Source organism: Diadema setosum, chromosome 5 (genome assembly GCF_964275005.1).
Source record: "Diadema setosum chromosome 5, eeDiaSeto1, whole genome shotgun sequence".
In the NCBI taxonomy this organism is placed as follows: Eukaryota; Metazoa; Echinodermata; class Echinoidea; order Diadematoida; family Diadematidae; genus Diadema; species Diadema setosum.
In genome coordinates, this window is record NC_092689.1 from 7,497,103 (window position 1) to 7,524,450 (window position 27,348).

The window sequence follows — 27,348 nt, forward strand, 5'->3', positions numbered from 1 at the left end:
ACAAACAAACAAACAAACCCATATTCTCCCAGTGATATCATCTGTCAATCATTGCTTCAAAATGCTAATATTATTAAGAAAAGATATTGGAATAATTGGAATACACTTTCTCTTAGACAAATTATAACTTGCATGTTTCCCTGCAATGTCTTTTGTTAATCAAATTAACATTTTAGCAATAATTTACAGTTGATGTCACAGGCAGAATTTTGACTTAGAAACTTTTTTATGGGTGCGTTTGTATCCACGTAATCTGACGAAAAATAGCGGAAATATTATTATTATGAAATATACGGTACGTGTTTCGATATTTAGTTGGCCACAAAAATAAGTAATGTTGAGGGTATCATGAATCAATACGATTGAACATGCATTTGCGTTTTTTGGTTCCTTTAATTCTCTTGAAACGTACGCAGATCTATAGAGCATGTGAATGTGAGGCGTGAGACCAGAGCCACGATCAATCTCCTATGACTGTATCTCTAGCTTAGATCAGTCATCTAGTTTGGCGCCAATGCGTTCAATACACATACGTTCAAAGCCACACATACCACAAGTATATGACCACATTTGCCCCCCCCCCCTCCCACTTGTTGAATATTTCTTGCCACGTCTTTGTCGACTACAATGCAACGCAATCTTGAAAAAAAAGAGACTTTGCTTTACAGAGATAATAGGAATATGTCAATAGCAATTTGATATCAATATGTCAATACCACTGCACTCGAAAATGAACATCCCCCCCCCCCGAAAAAAAAGGAAGAAAGCTTTCGACAAACTCTTGTCAGCTCTATGACAAGGTGTTAAAGGGATGGTATACCAGTTTTGGTTGAGATGAGGGTTGAGGTTGAAAACTTTTCTGTAAGATATAATGAGAAACCTCTTATATGAAATATGAAAGAGCATATAATTCTAAGAGGAATTCAAATTCTATTCGATTGAAATTGGTTTTTAAATGGCTGAGATATAATGGCTGAGGTCCTAATGAAAGATGGGATCCACCTTGTATTAGGACCACTTTGTTTAAACCGATTTTCGCCAAATAAATTTTGAATCCCGCTTAGAATTGTTTGCTCTTTGTGATTTCATTATTATGTGTTTTCTGATTATCTCCCCCAAATGTAAAATCTGAATCTCCCATCTCCACCAAAAACTACACCATCCCTTTAAGATATTCTACACACACACACACAAACACACACACAAAGGAACTCCTCATCATTTTTTAAAATCTTTTTGATAAAAAGATTTTAAGCAAAATAGTATTGAAGGGATAATGAGAATGGTCTGTTCACTAATGTATTAGTGGGCACACATTCAAGACAAAAAGACATTTTCTTCTAAAAAATTATAAGAACCATTTTCGGGGGTCTTTGAAACATTTTGTTTTTGATTTACTGTTTGTATTTTATTATCCATTGTTTGACCCCCCCCCCATACCTATTCTGATACATTTCATGTTTTTGCTTCTTCTTTTTTACGGTTAGGGGAACACAATTTTAGGGGGAAATGGTTATGTTAAACCCTCCTATACCTGCAAATTACATTTGATTTATTGGAAGAATTGATGTCAGATGTTGTTGCCAGCATGTAACAGCACATGTTGTGAACAAAAGAGGGATTCATCGTGTTATATATTGAGTGAGCCTTCTGTACAGATGAAGGCAGGAAATACTAAAAGGTAATGTTAAGGGGGTCAAAATAATGGATATTGATAACAGCACTTTAAACATGTTCTCTATATTTCACAGAACCCCTCCCCATGACGTTAAACTCTTGAAAAGTGACCATGTTGTATTTCGTGTGTGCTTACTCATGCATGACCCAATAGGTCACTCTCATTTCTCTCACTGTCACTCTCATATAAGTTAGTCAATAAGCATTATAGATGTGGAAATACCCTTGCTACATTATTTTTCTTTAAATAACACCTCTTTAAAAAAAGTTGCGCTATAAAATATATTTAAAAGGTAGTTGAGATTTTTGTTGTTGTTGTGTACATTAGAAACTTTCTGATACAGACACATGCAAAATGCACATAGGGAAATATGGGGATGAGAATTAAACTACAGGAGTGGCTGCTGAGGTCAGTTTACCAGATCAACGGGGACTTGCAGTGAAGTAGATGCAAGGAAGACATCCCCAAATGCCCAAAGCTTTCTTTTAGTACAAATCAAGTAAGACACACTTCATGATACACAGAGTGCAGCTCAGTTTAACAAGGTTAAATCAGGTAACATATACTTAAAAGGGAATTTGACCTTTTCCGTTGATTCTTTTAAACAGATTCATAATCGGGAATTTTTTAATGAAATTGTTTTATGATAATTTTCATATGAGATACAAGGAGAGTGACAGGCATTTATACAACCTACATTATCAATCACTTCGGTTGTACATGTTTTTCGAAGTCACCCATCCCGTCATTCCTGTCAACGTGATAGGAAGAAATCAACTGCTGTTCGTGAGTTCGTCACGTTGACAATTAGTAATATCACGACATCCTTCAAGGTCATGACTTACAAAGTGCATGCGGGCTTTTTAAAGACCGGACGCCATCCCTTGTTCCTTGCGTCCTGCAATTTTTCACCTTTTTTGGAAGTGCGAATTATTGACAAGTCAATCTCAATTTCCCGTGTTCTCGTCAGTCAGCTTTACAATCCTCGGTCCTACTCACACGACTTTGTTGTATGGAAGCACATATGAATTCATAATAATACTTTCCTTGTATGGCTGAAAAAAAAAAAACATTCGTGGATTGGTTCCATAGTGTTTTATAGTGGAAACATCACAAGCCAATGTGGCAACTACGACTGTGTGATTTTGTCATCACATTCATGCACAACCGTTTGCAGTATACCGACGTGATTCGAACAAAATCGTGCATAGCTGATACATTGTTAGCATTTCTGGACGTTGCCGAACTGATTGCTACCGTTGCAATGAAAAGACAAGATGCAACAAAAAAGCAAACTCGATGGGGATTTTTATGCTGCTTTTGAAACACGATGGTAATGAATACATGCTCATAATGTGTGTGTGTGTGTCTGTTGTGTATTGTTTTTTTTTTCTTTTCCAAAGTATCAAAAATGATGCCAACTAAACAGTCTCTCATTCATGTCAGCAACAACATACCCATGATGAAATGAATATGGTTTTCTCGTTATCTTTCGGGAATTTTGCCAGTGAGTAAAATGAGGTTCATTAGTGTTTTTTTTTTTTTTATGTTATAGCCATTGCAACATATGGCTACAGTAAAATTGGCTGTTGGGTCAAGGGCAGCCAAAAGTGAATCACACTAATGAACGATTGCCCAGGTGCTGGAGACGTCACGGGTTGGGCACTTTATGACGTCATTGATTCAGACAGATTCCAGGGTAAGTAATCTACCCCTACAAAGTTACCCTAGGCGGGAGTAAGAATGGATGAGTGTTCCGCCATACAAGCTCTCCCCATAAAACTGTCCCCAGTTAAACCAATTTCTGTAAAAATCTACAAGAATTTTACACGTGTTGTATGAAAAGCATCGTAACTTAATGTGTGTGAGTGTGTGTGTGTGTGTGTGTGCGTGTGTGTGTGTGTGTGTGTATGTATGTATGTTTGTTTGTGTGTGTATGGGGGTTGGCTGGGTGTGTATGGATTGGTGCGTGGGCGTTTCTCTGTACCTCCAAAATGTAGAAACGAAACATATTTTGGTATCAAACACTTGGCAATTGATTACGGGAAGTAGAAACTATCACAAGGACATCTAAAGGATCTAAAGGGGCCTCCATTACAAGCGAAACAAAACAAATATCGGTAGAACCATCATGGAATGTGCCATCTTTCATATATCTCTATTCTGGGTAATTGCCTGAAAATACATCGAATGACAAATGCAATACAGCTGAAAAGTTTCCCAAGAGACATCAGTGAAACTTCCAATTATATCCTTAACGTAGGAAAAATAACGAATTTTGTCCCCAATAGTTACCTCACCGCTGGATAAGAATATTAATCTAAAGCTCATTGTGGTAAAATGTTCTTGATATCTTTGGGTGGTTTTTGGACCGAGTGAAGACAGGAGAACGTTGACACAAACATTTTTTTCCCATCTTCAACAGAAATAAAACAATGAATACTCGTTTGAAAAACTTTGGCAGCGAAAGCATTGTTATCAAAGCAATCAAAAATTACTGCAGTATGACATTCACCACTTCGGTTTTCTGATGCCAACAAGGGGGCCAATATCTGATGAAGCATCAGCATTGGGTTGAAGCATTGGCGAACTTTGCCAGTGATAACAATTAAGGGCTAGTTTATGAAAGCCAAGAAGAATACAGGGATACAAAGTATAGCGACAGAATAATAGAGCGTTGTGATCACTTTGCCAAATGCTCTAAATAACCGTATTACCACAACAGATTATTATGTTTCGTCACATTTTAGAAAATAACACGCCTCTTAAGAGCAGAATTGTCTTGCATATGGCCATTTTCCCCCTGGGAGCGAAAAGAAAAATGTAGATTATTTCCCTTGAACAGAAGCGATTTCTTTTTCTGTCGAGTTCACAAGTTCGAATTAAAAAACTCTAAATAATTCGTAAATAATGTATATCTGCCCTTCGAAATTACGAAAGGTATATAAAATATAATGTGTATTGATGAATTTTCGTCTATTATGTTTTCCTGGAATTTGCCACGTTGTGAATTTTTGCAATGTCTTCAAATACTGTGGTTGTTTTTATATGAGCATGAAAAATACAATGTGGATATATCGCAATCAAATAAGATTAGTTGAAACGTATATACACAAATAATCTAAAAAAAGGAACTAACATTTCACAAGTCACAACGGGATTAGGCTTCATTCACGGAAAAGGATTATTTGAAACTTTTTTTAAGTTTAGACACCTCAGAGAATACAAACTCTTAAAATCAGGATACAAGTTAGTGCCTTTAAAAAAGGCATAAGGGGGAAAAGCAGATCCCTTGATGAACTTGGACAAATGGTAATTCTGTGATCACACCTGTCACATAGGGTGAGCATGCGCACGTAGCATAGCAACAACTGAAAATGGGCTATACTGAATCACCAGAACGTGCCATTCCCCCTTACGGGACCTGGCTTCATTAAAAGTTGGAGACGTTTGCTTCTAATAACAACAAGGAAGTATACAACAGGCTGTGCTAAAAGGCATCATGGCGACAACATAACGCCTGGGTTTTGAAGGCTAAGAGAGGAAAAATTGTGGGGGTGTGTTGCTGTTGTTGTTTTTTCCCCGTCTTGGAGTCATATAAGAGCTGGTTTTAAGTTTATCCTCAGACAGTCTGACACCATTGGTGACACAAGCACGGTGATATAATTACTTCGGTGTTCTTTTTGCTTGGAATTGTACGCCAGTAACTTGGATAGCTTAAAGCTGTAAAGTATCGGTTACTCCTGGAAACATGAAGTGCCTTATCCTCGCCGGGCTCCTAGCTCTCTGTTCTCTTGTTAATGGGCAAGCCCAAACATGTCCGGCGTTTTTCACACAAAATGGCAATAGCTGTTACCGGTAAGTAATTCTGTCATTATACATTTGAATTTTTTAGTGAATTAATGGGTTTGTGAATGGTCCGACTTTTACATAACACCTTACTCCATTCTGACGCAATCAAGGAAACAAATCGACTCTGGTGGCATATTGCGGTAGATTGTGTCATTGCTATGATATACAACTGTCAAAGATAAGACTATTCTTCCCACGAAACACAATTGCATGTGTGTTTGTTATAAAAGTGTGTCATGGATGAAGATTTCTGATTCATGCTGCCAAGAAATACTTCAGCTCAGCTTTTATGGTAGCGCTGTGACAGGCTATAAAGCAAAGTACACTCTAAGATATATCGATAACAAGTCCACAAAGTATCTCATACGTAAACTGAGTTGTTTGAGAGTGAACTGAAAGTAGGTCCCCTGAAGAAGGTATGAGCTGATATTTGCTCTAGGATTTGTTTTTTTTTTTTCTTTTCTTCTTTTGCACTGACCATCAATTCTCCCCTATTGATTGAAAAAAAAAAGTTGATTTGGCAGGAATCAAAATCAAATGTCTAATGATTGAATCTATCGCACGTGTCAGTCAAAATGAGCTGTTAAGAGAAATCAAAATCGTGCCACAATGTGGTTTTCAACTATAGGACTTACCTATTGATTGCTCAACTGAATCTTACCACCTTTTTGTTCATTCAGTGGGAATCGTTATCTCTTCATTTATTTCTTTATATTCATACCATATAGCTGTATCAAGTTTCTGGTCTGTTCTTACTGGGCTAGCACTTACAAAAAGAGCTGCAGACGAATTTGTCATTAAACACACAGCTGTGTTGCAGCTCATTGTGTCTATGATGAAGACGTTCCCAATAAAACTACTGCAGTGGATGCTGACTCTTCCTGTCTTTACCGGTTATTGTGGTTAGATTGCTCTTACTCACGTGAATGGAATCAGACTTTAAATGCCGGCTTTTCAGATCATTAACGTATATCAATACCCTCGAAATCAAATTTGTGTGCAGCTATCATACAGAAAAAACCCAGCCATAATTCACGTGATAGCCCCTGAAAGTAGACATATTTCGATAAATCAGATCATTGTGTATTTCTACAAAACTAGTTGGCGCTTGCGCTCCGCGCGTTTAAGTTCTGCTCCGTAAGCGCCGGTACTGATGTGTGCGCGTTCTAGCTACACGGATACGTTTTACGAATGATATCGAGATTCCATGTAAATCGGTTATTGATCGAAGTACATTCACATATTGCATAGCACTATCGTTCAAACGTACTTGGAATAAAATGTTGATAATGCCGTCGTTTGATTGGGGAATCAACTTGTGTAATTAAAGTGAAAATTTACATTTTCTGTTTAAACCCCAAGAAACAAGACTCGGAGTGACAAAAAGAGTCTTATATTTTGCAGAGGGCAAGTCTCGAGTATATCCTACAAAATGCAGCACTTATAATACTCAGGATATTGGTACACTTATACTCGTCTGTCCAGCTTACATTCATGACAGTCAGGCTTTCCTCGTGCTTACGTTTCAAATCTCGCCGTAATCTTTTAATCATTGTTTTACTGTATTTATGGTTTTGTTTGTTTTGTTTTCGTCCAAGTATTGCGGGCACAACTTTACAAATAAAAAAATAATCGTTGGTGAAAGGCCTCCGAACATAGAAGAGGGGATTGGATTTTCGGACAGGATGTTTACAAGAGTGCACGTCACGAGACCGACACCCACGAGTCACACAGCCTACGAGTTATACAGCCCACGAGTCATACAGCTCATGAAATCGTCACTAAGCAAACGAGGCCCACGAGACCGGCACATTAAATCCCGTGTTGTATATGTCGAACTCGTGGGCTGTTTTACCTAGTGTCTGTCTCTTGGGCTTTATCTACCTAGTGTCGAACTCGTGGGCTGTAGGACTCGTGGGCTGTGTGACACATGGGTGTCGGTCTTGTAGGATGAACCCGTTTACAACTGCTATACTTTAGAGCTTCTTATCAAAGCAAGGCGCGTTATTGTTTGAACCACACCCCGCTGTAATCTTCTTCTCATTTCCTTGATCCAACGATTCATCTAGAGACATCCTTCAACAATGTTTCCACTTTGTCAAGTTTGAGCTGTGTTGTTCTACAGCATTCTAGCATTGTCTGAAATGAATCCATGGAGAAAAAAAAAAACAAAGAGTTTAGAAAAAGTTGCTTATTACTTCAGTTAGACAAAAAATATCTGTGTGGTAGTGTTATACCGCACAAATTTGCCCGAAAGCAGTAATGCAGGAATAAATGATTTGGAAACGAATTGCTGTCATAGTGCTATTTGCTCTAAAAACTTGTGTATTCTCCAGTGTTTGTTCATCCAAACGAACATCATTAATACGGTTGGACGATATGAAGAATTTAGCCACAAACGTATTAAACATTGTTTTGAGCCATATTGATATCCATCTATACCCAGAGCCGATATTTTTATTGTATGGTTGTAGCTAGCCTTGTTGCAAGCCAAGTTTAACTCTTGACATACATTACATGCTCTACAGTATGCACGAGACTTGTAAATATAAAGCGTACGAAAACATTCTTTCCGAACGCTGTCTTTCCTGCAGTGAAATGAAAGGCAACATCAATAAGCAAACAATGACCAAAAACAAGAAAGAAAAAGAGAAAAAAAAAACGAGACAAACGAAAAAGGTAAAAATGAGTAACGAAAAAGGTTTCGTTGTTTCTCTCATGATATTTTTACGTACACAGACGGCAATGATTTTATCAGAGCAATCTATGTGTTTTTAAATTATGTAGACTCTATTTTTTTTTTAATAGTGTATGGATAAATCATCTTATAATCAGACTGCTGGTCATACGGCATTTGTTGATACAGAAAATTGCTGATTGTTATTCGCGGAAGTACACACTTATACACCTAAAACGAAGACGAAACTCAAGAGCAGGGCCCCGTTTCATAAAACTTGTTATCAGTGACAAGTTGTCATAGTTGTTATAAGCTACTGAAATCCTTGCATCTGATTGGCTAAGAGCTAATTTGTCATAGAAATGTGGCAGTTGTCACTGATAACAAGCTTTATGAAACGGGACCCTGGTCAATATTTTATTGAATCTCATACCCTTACCTGTTGCATTCGTTCAAAATGAAAGTATTTATTTTGCTACACTATCCATGACCACTAACAATTCAAATTAATACGCTTAAGATTAGTAAATTATATCTATACATTTTATGACTTCTATCTCTTTTTCACGACTTTCAGAACTGCTACAGGTCGATACGTTGACCCCACTACCGGAACGGCCACCCTTCTAGAAGGAATGACCTTCCATGCCGCTAACGCGTACTGCAAGACCCTACACGCTAACGCGCACCTGCTCGTTATCAACGACCAAGCGGAGCATGAGTTCATCTTCAGTTGGATGCCGGGTATAGAGCCCGTAGAGATGTGGATCGGTCTGTTCTACAACGCAACCGCCATGGCATTTCAGTGGGTGAACGGCGACCCATTACTGTACACCGCTTGGGAGCCCTTCTACGGAGAACCACTGATCAGAAATGGTGGTGCCGCTTTGATGTTCATGAGCGAGGTTTTCACACCCCAGTTCACTCAGATGTTTGGCTATGGCTTCGAGGTCAGTCACTTCTGGAACACGGAAGCCATAGACGAGCCATTTCCGTTCATCTGTGAATATAACTTGCCGACGACGAACACGCCAACTACGACCGCAGCCCCGACAACAAACACCACGGTGGACACCAACAGCACCACCGCCGCCAGTGGCCCCGCGACCATGGCACCTCAGGTTCTCTTCCAGCGACATCCACAGCCAATTCGTCTATCGGACTACCTCGGTTTCGGAGGACTGCGTGAGAGGAAGATTGATGAGTCGCGGCAAGGTGGCAACCGTAACCGTCTCGCTCCTCAGGCCTACAAAAAGCTTGGCAACTACATGGGCAGCAGGTCACGGTACTACGGCTATGGTTATCCGGTGATGCCATAGGCTTTTGGCGTCTAAACTGGTTCAATTTCAATACTGTTCAATACCAGGGACATTAAAGCGGTTTAGATATGTTTATCTTACATCTTTTTAAAATCTTGCTGCATGATGAAAACTTTTTGAAACTTTCTCAGGAGACGAGTTAAGAAGTGCCAGATTGCACCGTTTACATTGGCCAGGTACTCCGAGTGTGCAAAAACACACACGAGGAATATCATCTAAAATAACGGACAGTTATGAACAGTCAATCCGTGGATACCGAAGAAAACCATCAACGTGTCTTTTCTGCTTCAATGTAATTTTTGTCAAGTTTCTCTTTTTCAAGAAACTATACAATCATCGGGGATATTGCAGAATTGTACATGTATTTTATCTTATGGTGATGCGGAGCTGTTCCTGAATGACATGCCTCTCATGCCATAAAAGCCAGAATCGTTTTAATGTCAACATTTGTAATGTATGAACACTTATTTGACATTGGCTCTTTAGAGAATGTCTTTTCTAAGAACTCTATGAAGATGTCTTATATGTATATACCAACAGGCAATATATTTTTTTAAGTTTATGCTGCCTGTGAATGATTAAACCGAAATATATATAATTGTTGAAAATATCATAAAAATCGTGATGACCAATAAAATGTTCATGATTGTGACTTTCCATCTTTTCGTTGTTTTTCTGCTTTTTCGACCAGGCGTTTACCACGGTATTTTACTTAGACGAAAGCACACACACACACACACACACACACACATTGCCCCCCCCCCCCCCGACGCATAAGATTTGGCATACAATCTTTCATTGAACGTCTTTTCGTGTACATTATTCTATACGTTGACAGTATACGTATGAATTTTACTTCTGCCGTTGCAATTTAGTCTCGGTAACCTCTGCCATTAGCATAAAGAGTAAAGGATATTTTTTAATGCACTTTCATACTTCACAGAGAGGGAGAGAGAGAGAGAGAGAGAGAGAACATCAAGCAAATGATTACACAAAATATATTTTCACCTTTTTTGTGACTATATTAAGTACTTGCACTACAGAGAAAAATACGTTCAAAATCCTACCTCACTTTATCCTTTTTTCAGTGCTTTTAGATACAGACAGTCACAAAATCCAATAATTTCTTCAATATCCTAGAAAAAGATGTGATTTGATTGCATTGATTTAAATGCAATCTACTTATATGATGTAATTATGTAGATTCCAGGACCTATGCCATGCAAATGCATGTTGACTTGCGTTGATTCATAAGATTGTCCAATATATTATCTGCATTTACAGAAACCACATAAATATTCGAGATACAAATTACTTACAATACAATACAATACAATACAATACAATACAATACAATACAATACAATTCACTCGACATTCTGAATAAAGGGGGCGTTTTTGAAATGGAAGTAGTTGGTTGCTAAGCTCCTGAGAGAGACAACTACTAGATGCGCTGGAATGTGAGGGTTTTACCCAAGTGTGATTAGCGTGTGGGGTGCGTATGAGGCCAAAATGCTGTGGCGCACGCAGATGTCAGAATGGTTGGTACTGTGTCTCACCTCCTTGAAGATACGCGGTTGAATCATTATGATAATATACTTTGACGTATCAAATATGTTGCTGAAAAAGTGCAATTAAGAAAGAAAACGATGCTTGGAACGGCAAAAGTACATCTCTCTCTCTCTCTCTCTCTCTCTCTTTATATATATATATATATATATATATATATATATATATATATATATATATATTATATATATATATATACATATAATATATATATATATATAATATATATGTATATGTATATATATTTATATATGTTATATGCATATATATATATATAGAGAGAGAGAGAGAGAGAGATATCATATACTCCAAGTGAGCTAATTATACCTTGAATGGCTTTAAAGGTATACCGTCGTGCGAGGCATTGAATGAAATTAAACAGGACGGGTGGTTTGGTAGCGTTTTATTTGTCTCATGAATTCAAATTCAAAGTTTGCGATGAATTGAATTCAGTGAATGATACTATACTCCCTGTATGTGGAAAGATCCGTTCCACGAAGTAAACACATTATAATTGGTATTATTTATAGACCCCTAGTTCTAGTTCTGATTGTTTGAATCGTATTATAAATTTATCAAAAAATCTTCTTTTTGTTAACAAAAATGTTTTTATAATGGGTGATTTTAATATTGATTCCATAAAAAAGTAATAACATGTCACAAGAGTTTCTTGAAATATTTTTGTCAGCCTTATTTTTGACAATAATCTCGAAACCCACACATGTTACAAATTATTCCGCCACACTCCCTGATAATATTTTTGGTAATTCATTTCAAGTTTTAGATTCTTCTATAATTTCATCTGATATGACTGATAATTTCCCAACTATGGCTTGTTTTAATTATAAGCATACGGTTAATAAGTTTCATGTTCCTTTAACAAGACGAAGAGTCACATCAGAAAATTTAGCTAGCCTTGGTGCCAGCTTAGAAAGGGCTGATTGGTCTGGTGTTTGTGACAACGATGATGTAGATGTATCATTTGATAATCTTTTTGGAGATGATATCTAGATGAATATATTCCCAAATTAAAAGATAAATTAGTTAGGTATAAAACATCCTCTCAGCTTCCATGGATTTCAGGATTCTTTCTTCGTTCCGTTATTAGGAGAAACAGGTTGTATCATAAATTAAAAATGGAAAAAAAACAACAACTGAAGAATCAAAAAGGAAATATACATATTATAGTGTAAAATGTTTTAACTAAAGTTATATGATTTCAAAAGAAGAAATATAATGTATATCATAAATATAATTCAGTTGGAAAAATGCAAACACGATATAAAGAGTACATGGAAGGTATTGAAACAGGCCATGAATGACATGAAAGACATGAAAGACTTCAAATATTATAACAATTCGATTTGGTGATAAAATGTTTAAAGATTCCGGTGACATGGCCACAATTTTTAAATCTTCTTTTGCAGTGATTGGAGAGAATCTGCCAAAAGAAGTACCACAGTCTTATACACAATTTTCAAATTGCTTAGGTCAATCTCATTCTAATTCCATTTTTTTTTTGTTCCAACTACGAAATATGAAATAACGGACATCGTTACTGGAATGAATAATAAACCCAGTGCGGGTTATGATGATATAAGTAATTCTATTTTAAATGGTATTGTCTCTTCAATTGCGGATCCACTTGTACATATTTTTAATAAGTCTTATGGTGTTTTTCCTGATCAAATGAAAATTGCCAAGGTTGTCCCTTTATTTTAAAAAGGAGATGATCTTGATATAAGTAATTGTAGACCCATTTTCCTTACCTTCATCCTTACCTGAAATTTAGAAAAATTAATATTCACAAGAACAATTAATTTTTCGTAATTTTCATGACGTTTTCACAAATTCTCAGTTCAGGTTTTGTTGGAAACAGAGCAACATTCAAGCTCTTTTGAAGTTTATTGATAACGCCGCGCATACTATAATTATTCACATCTTGTTAGTATCTTCCTGTACTTCTTCAAAGCCTTCGATACAATTAATCATGAAACTTTACCTTACAATTCGTCTCATTATGGCATAAGGGGAAAGGCCTTCTAGTGGTTCAGAAGTCATCTGCAAAACCGAAAACAATATGTATCTCTGAACGAGAATAACTCAAGTCTCAATTTTATCAAATGTGGCCTCCCTCGGGGTTATTAGTACCTGTACTTTCGATTGTTTAAATCAATTACTTTTGTAGATCATCCGACATACTCTCATTTAAACTTTTGGCTAATGACTCAAAATAATGTTTTCTTTTCCTACTACTCTCGTAGACACCGTCGGCGTTGAATTGAAAAACGTGAATCAGTGGATAAGAGCTTGTAAGTTATCACTCAATCTTTAGAAAACTAAGGACATACTTTTTAGCAATTTCATAGAAACATTTTGCACAGATCTTATTTTGATGACACTCGATTAGAACGTGTATCCCACATGAAATTTTTCGGTATCACAGTGGATGATAGACTTTAATGGAGGCCTCGTATCACTTAACATAACTAAAATAATTTCACGTAATATTGGTACTTTTAAAAGACAAAAATTTCACATCCCATCGTCTTCTTTGCTAACGTCGTATTTTTCTTTAAATTATCTAATCTTAATAACGGAATTTCAGCATGGGATAGCGCCCACCAAACTTTACTAGATAAATTCATTGTTATTGCAAAAAAAGTACTTCGTATTATTTGTTGGGTTTCGCCGCGTTCCCATTAAGATTCACTATTCACTAAATATAAGATTTTAAAAATTAAAGATTTGTTTGTTTTTTCAACTGGGTCATTTCATGTTCAACTACAACACAAATGCTCTTCCCAGTATTTTCAATTCAATGTTTCCACGAAATCAATCTTTTCATGATTATCCAACTAGACGGTTTAATGAGTTTCATTTACCCCTCCTGAGAACCTTATTAGCTGAGAAAATGTTTATGTATACCGGCCCTAAATTTTGGAATTCATTAAGTTCTGAAATAAAATATTCTCCATCGTTATACTCTTTTAAGCGTAATTTGAAATGATTTTTGTTAGATTCTCGCTGAGATATTTATTTTCATTATGCACCCCTCCTGAGAACCTTAGCTGAGAAAATGTTTATGTATACCGGCCCTAAATTTTGGAATTCATTAAGTTCTGAAATAAAATATTCTCCATCGTTATACTCTTTTAAGCGTAATTTGAAATGATTTTTGAAATGATTTTCATTTTGTACCTATATGGGTTACAACAAACATAAGGTTCAACATCAGTCATTGAATCATCATTACGCAATGAAAAACGGCATTATTACGCAATGAAATTCGACATTTATTTGCATAATCCTTATTTTTGCACAGCTGCGTGCAGTCACCAGCTGCCCGAAGCACCTCCTAAATCCATTCTTCCGTTTCTCTGGTTCAGCGTGTAGGCATAAATGATTCTCTTGCTTTCTTTCTTTCCTTTCTTCCTTCAATTTTGTCTTTGCCCCATTCCTTTCAATTGTATATATCCCGCTCAGTTTAGACATGTCATGTTAATAATAATAATAGTAATAATAATAATAATAATAGTAATAATAATAATAATAGTAATAATAATGATAATTTTTTATATAGAGCATTTCAGACTTGAAAAGAACTTCAATGCGCTTTACAAAAAAAAATATACCATACACAAAATATAACAAAAATTTGCAATTTACCAAACACAATATATTACTTTACAATATCTTATTTCTTATACGTACATAAGAGGTCAGAGTTGCCAGTACATCTGAGATAACTACATTAATGACTTCAAATTTAGCAATCATATGCTACTTTCTTATAATGATTAATATATTCCTGATTTACTCTGTGTTATGTTTTGTTGGAAGAAAAATGAGAATGAAAATAAATGGATTGAACTGAATTGAATTGATTTCGAAATTTGACGCATTCATCGTTCATAATATGTATCGGTCCACAACAGTTTTTAGTCTCAAAAATTCTTGCCAACCCCACAATAGGACAACATATCCACACAGCAATATTTTGCCGTGTGGATTGACACAGGGTGTAATAAGACATCCACTCGATGAAAATAATTTAGAGCGATACTAGAATGTCTCTGGTCCGTGCGTGCACACTAAGCCGTTTTTTGTTTTTGTTTTGTTTTTGTTTTGTTTTTTTGTTTTGCTGTTCCACACTTATAATAACTACACTTCAGTGAAAGTGAGACCACGAATGTGAGTATAAGTATAAGCTAGTATCATCTCGTGAATTGAGTACTTATATGAAAAATCATGAATACATATAACACGTCAATTTTTTAAAGAGTTTTGGTTAAGGCAGACTTAAATCAGATGTTCCCACTCCCTTACAGTTCTTCTTCTTGGTTTGTTTGTTTCATTGACTGATTGTTTGTGTGTTTGTTTGTTTGTTTGTTGTTGTTGGGGTTTTTTGTGTGTGTTTTGCCTAGTCTTTTCCCCTCTCATTGTGTCTTTGTCTTAAACCTCTTGGTAGTTTTGGGTGTTGATAAAAAGTGTAAAGTAAGTAGACTTATAGAACATTAGGAAGTTTTTGTTGCTGTTGGTGGTTTTTTAGGGGTGGAGGGGGAGAAAAGGAGATGGGCATCTATTATTATAAATTATTGGATGTATAATTATGTCCTCCTGCTTTCCCTACCACCATCATGAATTCTTACTTTCAGCATGTCCAATGTATACCCAAATCTCCATTTCAAGATCATTACGAGTAAACACTATAAAATCACAGTGAAATGCTATGTTATTATAATTAATGTAAATAAAATCGCCCACAATATCTTATTGACTTCTCTTTTCTTGTTTCTTGGGGAAGACTTTCATAAAATCTGAATCTGGGACTAAAATAAAGATGTGCAAGTGACATTCTTAGCAGAGCGTGTTTCTATCGTGTGTTTGTGCGTGGGAGATGTAAACCCGAGTATGTGAGATATAGGCCTACTGTAAACAGTAATCATAGTAATAGTAGAATGATACTTTTAGTTGTTCCTTTGTATTTAATAGTCAAAACGGATGTTGAGTTGTGATTGTACAGGAAAGAGAAAATCGAGCACCAGAGCTTTCACCTTAATGTCATGAAAAAGAATTTTTTTTTTCAGAAATGCTGTAGTTGAATGAAGGGAAGCATGCTGTAGCGTTATTTCGTTGGTTATTCTGTGATTATTTGCATCGATGTGAGGCAATTAGTCAAACTGTTGAAATAAAAACAACTCGAAATTATAGAATTTCACGAATTTCAAAAATTACGGAGTATACCCGCTGCATGCTAAAAGGATTAGAACCAGCACTGGCTGTAGGGTGGAAGCTCGCTGCTTTTAGTGGATAAGTCATCTGTCCGGTGATCAGGAGGTTGTAGGTTCGAATCCTGCGCGAGTATGTATCCCCATGGTTTTTATCATGGCTTCTGCTAAACACTTTATTTACGTGAAGATAGAGAAATTTGTCAATTTTAAAGCTGCAATAAAAACTTCAAACTGGACCAACTCACTTTTTTACAGGGTATAGTTTCTTTTCTAAGCTTCCAGAACGTTTGAAACAGGCAGTCACTTATATCTTAATTGATACACTGTAAAAACATCGGTGTTAGATTTAACACCATGGGTGTTAAATCTAACACCGATCAAACTTTAATAGAGGACCACACCCGCAGGTGTAGAAAATGTATTGTGACGGTGTTAAAAAGTGTTCGCCTGGCACTTCGTGGTGTTAATTTGACACTGTGGCTGGTGATATTTTTGACACTGCGCTAGAGTTAATTCAATAATGACACCGCATGGTGTTGATTTGATGTTGGTGGTGTTAGTTTCAATGGTATAACACCCGTCCAGCTTCAGTAGGGGACCACACCAACTGGTGTTACTGTGGTGTAAATGTATTTGCAGATTTTTTCAAAAATCAAGTACTTTATCGGAAAAGTCTTTATCGCCTTGTTGAAGTTCAAAATTAACAAGAAGTGCAGTAACTAAGAAACTATTCAAAAAACAATTTTAAATTTTGAAATGACACCCGGTGGTGTTAATCTAACACCATGAATGAGCACCGGAAATTTAACACCAACTCGGTGTTTCATATTTAACACCGGACTTTTTGCAGTGTAGTGAATTAATGAAAGATTTAAAAAAAAAAAATCTGATGAAATAAAAATTATCTTTGGTATTTTTGGATGGCTAATAGAAGCATTTTCACAAATGCATAAAATGTGCAAAAGACACATACCGGGAACAAAAGTTACAAATCAAGGAATTATTAAGGAATGTTTAAGATGTTTGTCTTTACTAAAATCATCAACATGTCTCTCTCCAGTGGTCTCTTTCCATCTGACATGTCTGAGTGGAAAGTGGCATTAGTTAGGCCACTTCTCAAAAAACATGGAATGGAATTGAGTTATGAGAAACTAAGACCATTTAGCAATTTAAAATATGTATCTTTCTAACAGACAGCAAAAGATTATGATAGAGGATGTTATGTCAAAGAATTTTGATGTTTTATACAGGGTGCCTCAGGGGTCACGCCATGGCCCCCTTCTTTTTACACTTTACACAAGTAATCTGATCAAGGGTAACGTCGTTTCCCAAATGTTTTCTGTCATTGTTATGCTGACGATACACAGTTGTACATTTCATTCAGTCCTGATTGTAAACAACACATTGACGGTATTTCGAACTTAGAATCCTGTACATGTTATGTCCGTTCTTGAATGTCCAAACATAAGTTAATGCTTAATGATGGGAAGACTGAGTTTCTTGTTGTTGGGACACCAAGACCAGTAACAAAGCTGGATATTAATAAGATATCAGTTGGAGATTTGGAAGTAAAACCATCGAGCTGTTTGAAAAACCTAGGTGTATGGTTTGATTCTCGTTTTAACATGGAGAAGAATATATCGACCATGTGCAAGTCTGCTTTTTATATGTTGCATAGCTTGCATCACATTTATATAATATTGGACGGCCTTGAGATTAATACAAGGAAATACTGGACGAGCTATGCACAAATATTGGACGAGTCGAAGACGAGTCCAAGCGCTGAGCTGATCAATCGTCGCCGGCCTGCACAAAAAAAAATGCAACTTGTTTTCATCAAACCTAAATTTAATTTCCTGGTATGAAAGTGATATTTTGAAAAATTGTATGCAAAATAATTTCAACTATTAAAATTGATATATGAAATTTGTATAAACACAGAATTTTAGAAGAAACGATATTTTAGTTAATTCGTGATTGACCAATCCGAGACGTTTTTACTTCATATTTCTGGTCATCTCGTGTATATATATCTCAGCCAATCACGGTGCAGTTTATAAAAACTTTGGGGAATCCCCCTCTTGCCGTCCAATATTTTAAATATTGGTCGCCTCGGCAAAAAATATTGGTCGAGTTCAAAAAACTTTCTAAGTGGGTCGGAGGTTATGAGGTGCGTCGACAAAATAACACTTGTATTCGGGCTCCAAAAATCCTCTGTATGGATAATAATCGAAGATATTTGAGCCAGGAAGACGCTGAAACTCTCGTTCACGCATTCATTAGCAGTAGGCTTGATTATTGTAATGGGCTATTGTTTGGCTTGCCAGATTCACAGATAACCAAGCTTCAGCGTGTTCAGAATGCATGTGCGAGACTTGTGTTCAGTTCGTCAAGATTTTCACATATTACACCTGTTCTGATGAAGTTACATTGGTTGCCAGTAAGGCAGAGAATTACATTTAAGATTTTGTTACTTACTTACAAAGTACTGCATGGTCAAGCACCTGGTTATTTATCAGAATTGATATCACTAAAATCATATTCATATTCGCATAATTTACGAAGTACACAGGATAAGTTGCTTCTCAAGCAATCTCACTTAAAAACAAAAGTAACTTTGGGGGATTGTGCATTCAGTTGTGCTGCTCCAAAACTTTGGAATAAATTACCTGAAAAAACGAGGAAGGCCCCATCACTTGCTGTCTTCAAATCTTTGTTGAAGACTTTTTTTCAGAAGCCTTTGATTAATTTGTTGTTGTTGTTTTTTTTTGTGTGTGTGTCTAATCAGTAACAATGTCAGGAGCTCTGTTACATCACAGCGCAGTAGAGTATATTTACATAGTAGCTGCACTATACAAATTTGTCTAATTATTATTATTATTATTATTATAGTTATTATTATTATTATCATTATTATTCTTATTCTTATTATTATTATTATTATTATTATTATTATTATTATCATTATATAAGCATAAACACGATAAAGAAGAGATTCCAAAATGATTTGCTATAGTGGTTCAATAAAGCATTTCAGGTGACTAAATTCATTCCGAAGAATATTTGAGAAAAGAAATCCAAAGCCTGATGGAATATTACACAAGACAACATCACTTATATTCAGGAAAAAAAAACCCCAAACATTTGTATAAGACTGAAACTGCACAGACTTACCACTCAGCAGTGAAAATAATGATACCGAAATCAGTCTTTTAAAATATAGAAAAGTTCACAAGATCGTAGAAAAAAAATGACCAATCTAGTGCGTAGACAGAGATAACCACTTCAAGTGAATGAATCATTGGGCATGGAATAAGTAATATTACATAACAAAAGATGATAATAACCCTGTATTTTTCTAAATCATTGCTGCCGTGTATACACAAATAAATCTTCATCAAAATAAATAACATCAAGGTATTAGAGATATGTTACATCTAAGTACTGGATGACGCTGTCTCTTGAATTCGGATTTGATACCAAGTCAACGCTTATACGGGGATCGTTAAGGGCATGCGTTTAGTGAGGAAGTGTCCAATTTAGAACAAAAAACCGAGGAAATTAAGTTTTATTGATTTTTTGTATCATTGCAAAGAATTGCTAACGTACCACCACGGATCTTGTGTTATCGTTTGGCTGTTTGAATCAAGAGGCCCCAAGCGATGACTCCTTCAGTCCCTTTCAAGTGTCGCCTGTTTTTCAGGAAAGTCCGATTCAGTTTGCCGGAAGATTGCTCACTGGTGGCTGGTCAGTATAGCTTCACCTGCTATACATGTTAAGCCACGTTCACAAATAAGATAATTATGACGTCATATCATTTCGAGTAATACCAACATGTTTTAGTAGCATTTCCATGCTCGAGTTTATGTTGTTGTTGTTGTTGTTGTTTTCCATCGGAGTTTACTCTACACCAGGTTTACACATAAAATAAGTGTTGTGATGAAGATCCGATTCGTGGTACACCGTGTTGACTTTATGTTCATCCTAATAATCACTCATGACCTATTCTGTGGCTTTGTATCCTAAGCAACCCCCAAACCACGAAAGGAAGAAATCAATATAGGAAAAGCGTGTTTGCTAGTTTTTATCATTCAGTCAATAATTTTTCCTGTATAAATACTCTATTTAATTCCTGTACCTAAGTTATTGGTGTCATTAATATCTACAATGTCATAGTATAATCATATCTTATATGTAAGAGCGTTGTCAGATATCAAATCAAGTGAAAAGAAAGGGAAAAAGTTGAAATTAAACGATTTGACGAAACCAGTAAATCATAGAGTTTGTTTAATTTACATAGAATAACCTGAAAGGAAATCGAACGTGAATCAGCTTTTGTTTATTTGTTGTTTATGATTTCTTGTTTTTTAAACACTTTTGGAAAACTCCGTATTGAGTTTTGATATACAGATTGTCGGTTTTTCCTAAGACTTTTGATTGACTTTGTTTTTTTTATGAATTTGGATAAAGTGGGATAAGGACTTTATAGTATTTGTAACTTAATAATTGCCTCTCATTTTTCTGTGTCATCTGTGATGCACAAGTTGACTTTTGTTAGACGGCCTATTATTCTATTATGGTCATCGGAAGTCATCAAACCGAGTTAATGGTCACGTGTATGGAGACTGTGAAACGAGCATACTTAAGTTGGAGAGTAACCAAGAAAGGAAGGACCACAATGAGTCACCAAGACGTGAGCCGTGCTGACGCCCGTAAGATGTCGCACTCTCTGTCTGAGACGTTTCGCTTCAATTGCGCTTCAGAAGCCGTAACTTTCGGCCATAAACAGATGTCTGGTGAAGACACAGCGCCTGGTTTGCAAGCCTAGCGGAAAGTGGGGGTTTCCCGAGTTGCTGCGTATAAAAAGGCTCGTTCTAACTTTCTCTTCAGACAGTCTGCATCCGTGAGTAGCACTAGAACAGAGAAATTTTTGCTTGCCTTCTGCGCTGGATCTTAAGTAACTTGGATAGCTTAAAGCTGTAAAAGTGTCGCTGACTTGTGCAACGATGAAGTGCCTTCTTCTTGCCGGGCTCCTAGCCCTCTGCTCTCTTGCCAGTGCCCATATGCACGCGGGGGAAACGACGTGCCAAGATTACTTCACATATTTCAATGGCAGCTGCTACAGGTACGTATTTTGTCACCATAATTGAGCATGCGAACTTGAGGTCTCGTCTACTAAGTTTTAGAAGAAAGAATTTGTTCCTGTTGGGATTCTTCATAAATATTTTGTGCTGTATGCTTAAAAAACAAATCAGATCAATAATACAAGTATCTGCCTTGACAGAGGTAAATCAGGACCTTTCTTCTTTTTTTTTTCATGCAATTCACGAAAAAGCGAAAGCGGCGGAAAACAGCCATCCAGGGTGAGAGGAATAGAAAATGTAAGACTGAACGCTTGTTTATTTTCTTACTTTAGTTACCCACTCTTAAGACAATCTGGGCACTCCTGAATAAAGAAAAATACATTTTGCATGCTTCTGCGTATTTCAGTTTAATGAATCTCCGAAAATTACATTTACGCTCGAATTATGTGAAGTGCAGATCGTTCAGAGAACGGCATTGAAAACACGTTGTTCTATTATTTTGTTGTCCGCCGACCAGACACACGGGAGGGTTTGTGCACTCACTCAAATTAGACATAATTATGTTATAATTATGTTTGGAGTCCCTTTCTGCATTAACGTCAAGATCTCGTCACAAAGAAACCGAAAATATCATGCTGTGCTGTCCAACCTCCACTATCAAATTTTGCTATTTAACTGTTTCTGTTCTTGATTTGTGTAGTTGAAAAAAGAATAAATGAAGTAATATACAATAATTAGTATCCTACGAGATAAATCCCCTTCGGGCAGATCTGTAACGATTTCTTTCTTGTTTAGTCCCTTTTCATAATCAAAAACAAAAAAGACATATAATATTCAATTGTGGATCTACTAGCCATCACCCTTACTCGCTCTAGTTTGTTTAAAAAAATGTTCGAGGAAAAAATCAGTGACCTTGAGTAGTTTTGTAATTTCATCGTGATTATTGTATTCACTCATTGTCTACGTATTGTGTTGATATTCAAATTCGTGAAATTATTCCGTCGAGACCGTTTTCCGTATTTACGTCGATGTATATAATGCAATTTGTCAATCAATTGCAATTGTGTTGATATTATTGTTAGAAATTGGAAAAAAAAAATGGTAGAGACGCATGAGATTCTTTTCCCCTTCTGTAGAACTCCTGGAAGAAAAAAGACGTTTCGATTTCCTTCTTCGTGCCAAGTGAAGAGAAAGACACACATGTTTACGTTTCGAGCATGTTGCTGTGTTGGCATTAGTTATATTTGCTGTTTGTAAGAGAAAGTATATTCAGAGATCTATCACTCTTCCTCCCCCAAATTTGAGCAACGCGATTACTCTGCACTTTGATTCCCTTGTGTGGCCAAACTTTGATTATGTGATCCGTGTTGGCGCTTGAAACGTACGTCTTGGAAACTGCACTACTTTATGGATGTTTGCACGTAATAGTTTTTGACAAAAATAATCTCCTTGGAAACGCAGACTATATCCTAAGAAACTACATACTTGAAGTATGTTGTAATCATGCAATTTTTTAAAGATAGTCCCTGCAATCCAAATGAATGTTGACCTCTATTGATGCCTTTTGGTCGGTACATAACAAAATCATGAAATACTTCATGATCAGATACATGTATATATATATATATTTTTTTTTTTCAGCACCCTGTTAAGCCCCAACACTAAAAAAAAAAAGTCCTCCAGATAATCTCTGTTCTCATATTTCAGTGCTGCTCATCCTCCAGTAACGGTAAACTTGGGCTGATCAATTAATAGACACTTTTAGGTGTTTTATCTTCATTATCTCTATCGCTATTAACTCTTGCACTTTATTGACATCAGCATCACGTCACTCTTTCTTCTTTTTTCTTTTTTTTTTGCAATTGTTTCTGACAATTTTTTCACATGTTAAATACATAATGTATAATTTCTTATAATAGTAATTTGGTTCCACCTATGTACAGACCAAAAGACACCAATAGAGGTCAGGCATGTAATTGGATGCAGGGACGTACACTGCGAGAGTTTCGTTTTGTCATTCAAAAAGACAAAATATTTATTTCAGGCAAAATTCATATTGAACTTCTATGCGATGTAATTTCACTTTCTTCTGGTAGGTCCGCAAAATAATATCATTCTTATATCATGAATATGTAATATTTTTTGTGCAAACTGGTGAACTGTTAAATAATCTGTGAATTGGCTGACGTTCATTGTGTTGCTACTCGCGATCTGTTGTTTTTATGCATATTCTTCATATTGTCATATCGTGATTTATATGAGCCTGTAATCCCTCGAAAAGTCAAGTCATTGAATAAATCTGTAATAAGTTTAATACGATGCAACGAAATGCTTTTTGATTGGTATTGGTATTGGTATTGGTATTGGTATTGGTATTGGTATTGGTATTGGTATTGGTATTGATATTGGTATTGGTATTGGTATTGGTATTGGTATTGGAAAATACAAATGAGAAATGCAGATGTATGGGAAGTTACATTAGATTTTTCTAGATATGTCGTACAAGATAATGACATGCTGAAATTCAAACATTTGATTTATACGAAAAAGGATCCTGACATGTATGATTGTACGTATATAAAGAAAGCTTTAGAAATGATACACTGGTAGTTTTCGTCGTACTGTTTACTCTCTTGCATTCTTATCTTCTCGATTCCATTAATAGACTAACCCAAGGCGAGTACTACGATCCCGCAACTCGCTTCCGCACTCGTCTTGAAGGAATGAGCTTCCACTTGGCTAATCGTCACTGTCAGTCCCTCCACCCCGACGCTCATCTTGTCGTCATCAACGACCAGCCGGAGCATGAATTCATCTTTAACTGGGTCCCAAGTCTGGACCCTCTTGAGATATGGATCGGGCTCTTCTTCAACGCAACCACCATGCAGTACGAGTGGGTGAACGGTGACCCAGTACTGTACACCGCCTGGGAGCCGTACTACGGAGAACCGCTGATCAGGCAAGGTGGCGCAGCCATGATGTTCGTGAGTGAGGTATTCACACCCCAGGTCACCAGGTTGTTTGGTTACGGTCTCGAAGTCAGCCCCTTCTGGATCTCGGAAATGGCCGACGAGCCTCTGCCGTTCATCTGCGAATACTCCCTCCTGACGGCCACCGAAGCACCTACAACGAACACCACTGACTTCAACAGCACCGCAATGCCACCTATCACCGGCACTAGTGGTCCCCAGACCATGGCGCCTCAGGTTCTCTTCCAGCAAGAGCCACGACCAATTCGCCTATCGGATTACCTTGGCTTCGGTGCACTACACGAGAGGAAGATTGATAACTCAAAACGAGGTCGCAACCGTAATGTTGGAGTCCCCCAGGCCTACAAAAAGCGTGGCAACTACATGGACAGCAGGAGACGAAACTACGGCTACGGTTACCCAGTGCTCCCATAAGCTTTGGCGCCTAACTGGTTCTATGTCAGTGCTTATATCAGGAACAATCAGAGATTTTTTAATAATTTTTTCTCATGTTTTTTATTCGTCATCTCTGCTGCAGTAAAAAAAAAAAAGAAAATACATTCTGATCAAAGACTGTCGCTGACGTGATTCCATTAACTCTCTCCATTAGTCTATGCACACTGTGCACAGACCATCCTTTTGGGATCGAGTCGCAAAGATTCTACAGGAAATTGGGACTATCAAGTTGATTTTGTTTTTCTTTTCAATATTGGAGAAAAAATATTCACAATTTTTTTCTCATGAAGGAAATATGTTTACAGGAAGGCCTTTAATATGATTTTATTATGTGTATAGAATACAAATAGCTATCCAATTGTGTTACTATAAATATTCTTTTATTTTTGGAATATTATGCCAATTTTGATGACTAATAAACGTGTTGTACCATTGTAACGATCTGCCTCTATGTGTGAATCTGTTTTAACTTTGCAAAATATGCATTTGCTGAGTCGGTGCCGAGGGTTTGATGTGTGTGTTATATATTTGAAATTTAAGGTATTACAATCAGGGATTTGATGGTTTGAATACAAAACCGGCTTGTTTTTTCCCGAAAAGATAAGATAAGATATATTTCTATCTTTTTAAAACTTTTCTGTGTCGACGTGCAATCGGATTAAGCTTTGGAAACTTCTGCGCCACCAAGTAATACAACTGCCCAACGGTGATTTTTTCGTGAGATTGTTCTTGAACGGCTTTTGATTTTAAGGAGTATATTTTCACGTTTTAGAAAAGTGGAATATAGAAGTGGGCCTTACTGAGAACAGGTTTTACCAGTGTGTGGATTTGTGCATCTTATATGTTTGTTTGTGTGTGTGTGTGTGTGTGTGCGTGTATGTATGTATATATATATATATATATATATATATATATATATATATATATATATATATATAATTGTATTGTATATTCCACCTTTGTCGACCTTAACATTTACAATGTACATGCAATGCTTGGTCATCCCTTTCTTGACATTTACCAGAAGTTTTAATTTCCGGTTTCTCAAGACACAACAACCAAATCATCCTTCATTCTGCTATACATTGTTTGAACAAAAAAAAAAAAAAAATTATTGAAATCATTCATATCACTTTGTCATAGATAACATTTAAACTGCTACAATCATGAGAGGTGCACAAGACTAAAATAGTTGACTGAGTGGCTCGCTTTGATTATAGGGAAGTCTGGCATTGTCCTACCAGGCCTCCTTTTAAAATACTTATACATAGCATCATTTGAGGATTGTTGATTTTGTTTGCATACCGGCCTGATGCAGTCAACTTCAATATCAAATCAGATATGTTGAATCAAAATTATTATTGACTGATCTCACAACAAAGGCAAAAGATATATCTGTGTTACAAACTTATTCCCTGAGCATGGTGGTATATTTATCTACTTGCGACAGGCTCGCAGTATATCATATATATATTGTATGTTCATATAACTCTCTGTTTCTATCCTTCTATATCTAAAATCCGCATCATACAGAAATTATGTAGTCAAGCCAATCATTTGATAAGATGGATACAATTCTCTTGCCTCTCAAATGGGATGCAAAATGCGAAAAGAAATGCAGACAAAGGTTTTTTTTTTTCAAATCATTTCAAGCATTGAAAGATTGCAAGAACTAAAGGTTGGTACAAAACTTGCCTTTTCCCTTTGAAAGAGACCAGCATACTGTTATATAGCAAGCAAGCGTCGAGTTTTGAAAGACAAGGGAAAAGGGAAAGAAAATTGAAAATTTGTTAGGTTAGTACAGTCTGAATATGTTGTAGAACATGAATTTCGAAATGTGGCCGTGGTTGCACCCAGAATATCCGGACTTTTAATGACACAAACCTTTTTTTCTTTTTTTTTTACGAAACTATCTCAAAAAAAATAATAGGAGAATGATGTAATAGTTATATTTGAAATATCGGCTTTCAAGTCTGGGAAGTATTTATTGTAGAGAGATATCCAATTATGGATTTCAAAGCCCAGAGGAAATTTTTTTTATGTTAACCCCCCGAAAATGCTGAAAATCTATAACTTTTATGAAATTTGGACATGAGGCAGTCCAAGTATCAAACTTTCGATTTTGTCAAAAGTATCAAATATCTTGATTCCAACCAAATAACCTCACATTGAAGATTTCTCAGCTTATGAGCTTTAGACACATCGTGGCAAAAGGATGATGGGTTACAATAACTCAAATAATTTCCTTCGTCAATGTCTTGGTGAGCCAACGGGTTTTCAGCGCCTTCAGATTCTTCCTTGCAATAACGTGTCATTTTTTTTATTGGCTCGTCATGGAAGGGAAAACATACCCAAATTGTGTCATCGGAAGATTGGGCAAAGATTTGTCCAAGTCGTCATGGTCTATGCTAAAGAGCGGAAGTTAATGAACATTATAACCCGCAGCCGAGACTTTACACGCAAAATCTATGCAAAAATCTTTTAATTACTGGTGATGTTTGGCGGCAAGC

The 27,348-nt window shown here is 36.4% G+C and overlaps 2 protein-coding genes across 2 annotated transcripts; both read left to right on the forward strand.

Moving 5' to 3' along the window:
* Positions 1–2,048: 2,048 nt before the first annotated feature.
* LOC140228467 (30 kDa spicule matrix protein-like) lies at positions 2,049–9,526 on the forward strand. Its single transcript, XM_072308682.1, has 2 exons — positions 2,049–2,086; positions 8,785–9,526. The coding sequence occupies exons 1-2, from the start codon at positions 2,049–2,051 to the stop codon at positions 9,524–9,526; spliced, it is 780 nt and encodes a 259-aa protein (XP_072164783.1).
* An 11,809-nt stretch (positions 9,527–21,335) lies between these two features.
* Positions 21,336–24,817, forward strand: LOC140228469 (30 kDa spicule matrix protein-like). The gene is made up of 2 exons (XM_072308683.1): positions 21,336–21,454; positions 24,079–24,817. Exons 1-2 carry the CDS (start codon positions 21,336–21,338, stop codon positions 24,815–24,817), a joined length of 858 nt encoding a protein of 285 aa, XP_072164784.1.
* The last annotated feature ends 2,531 nt before the right edge of the window (positions 24,818–27,348 follow it).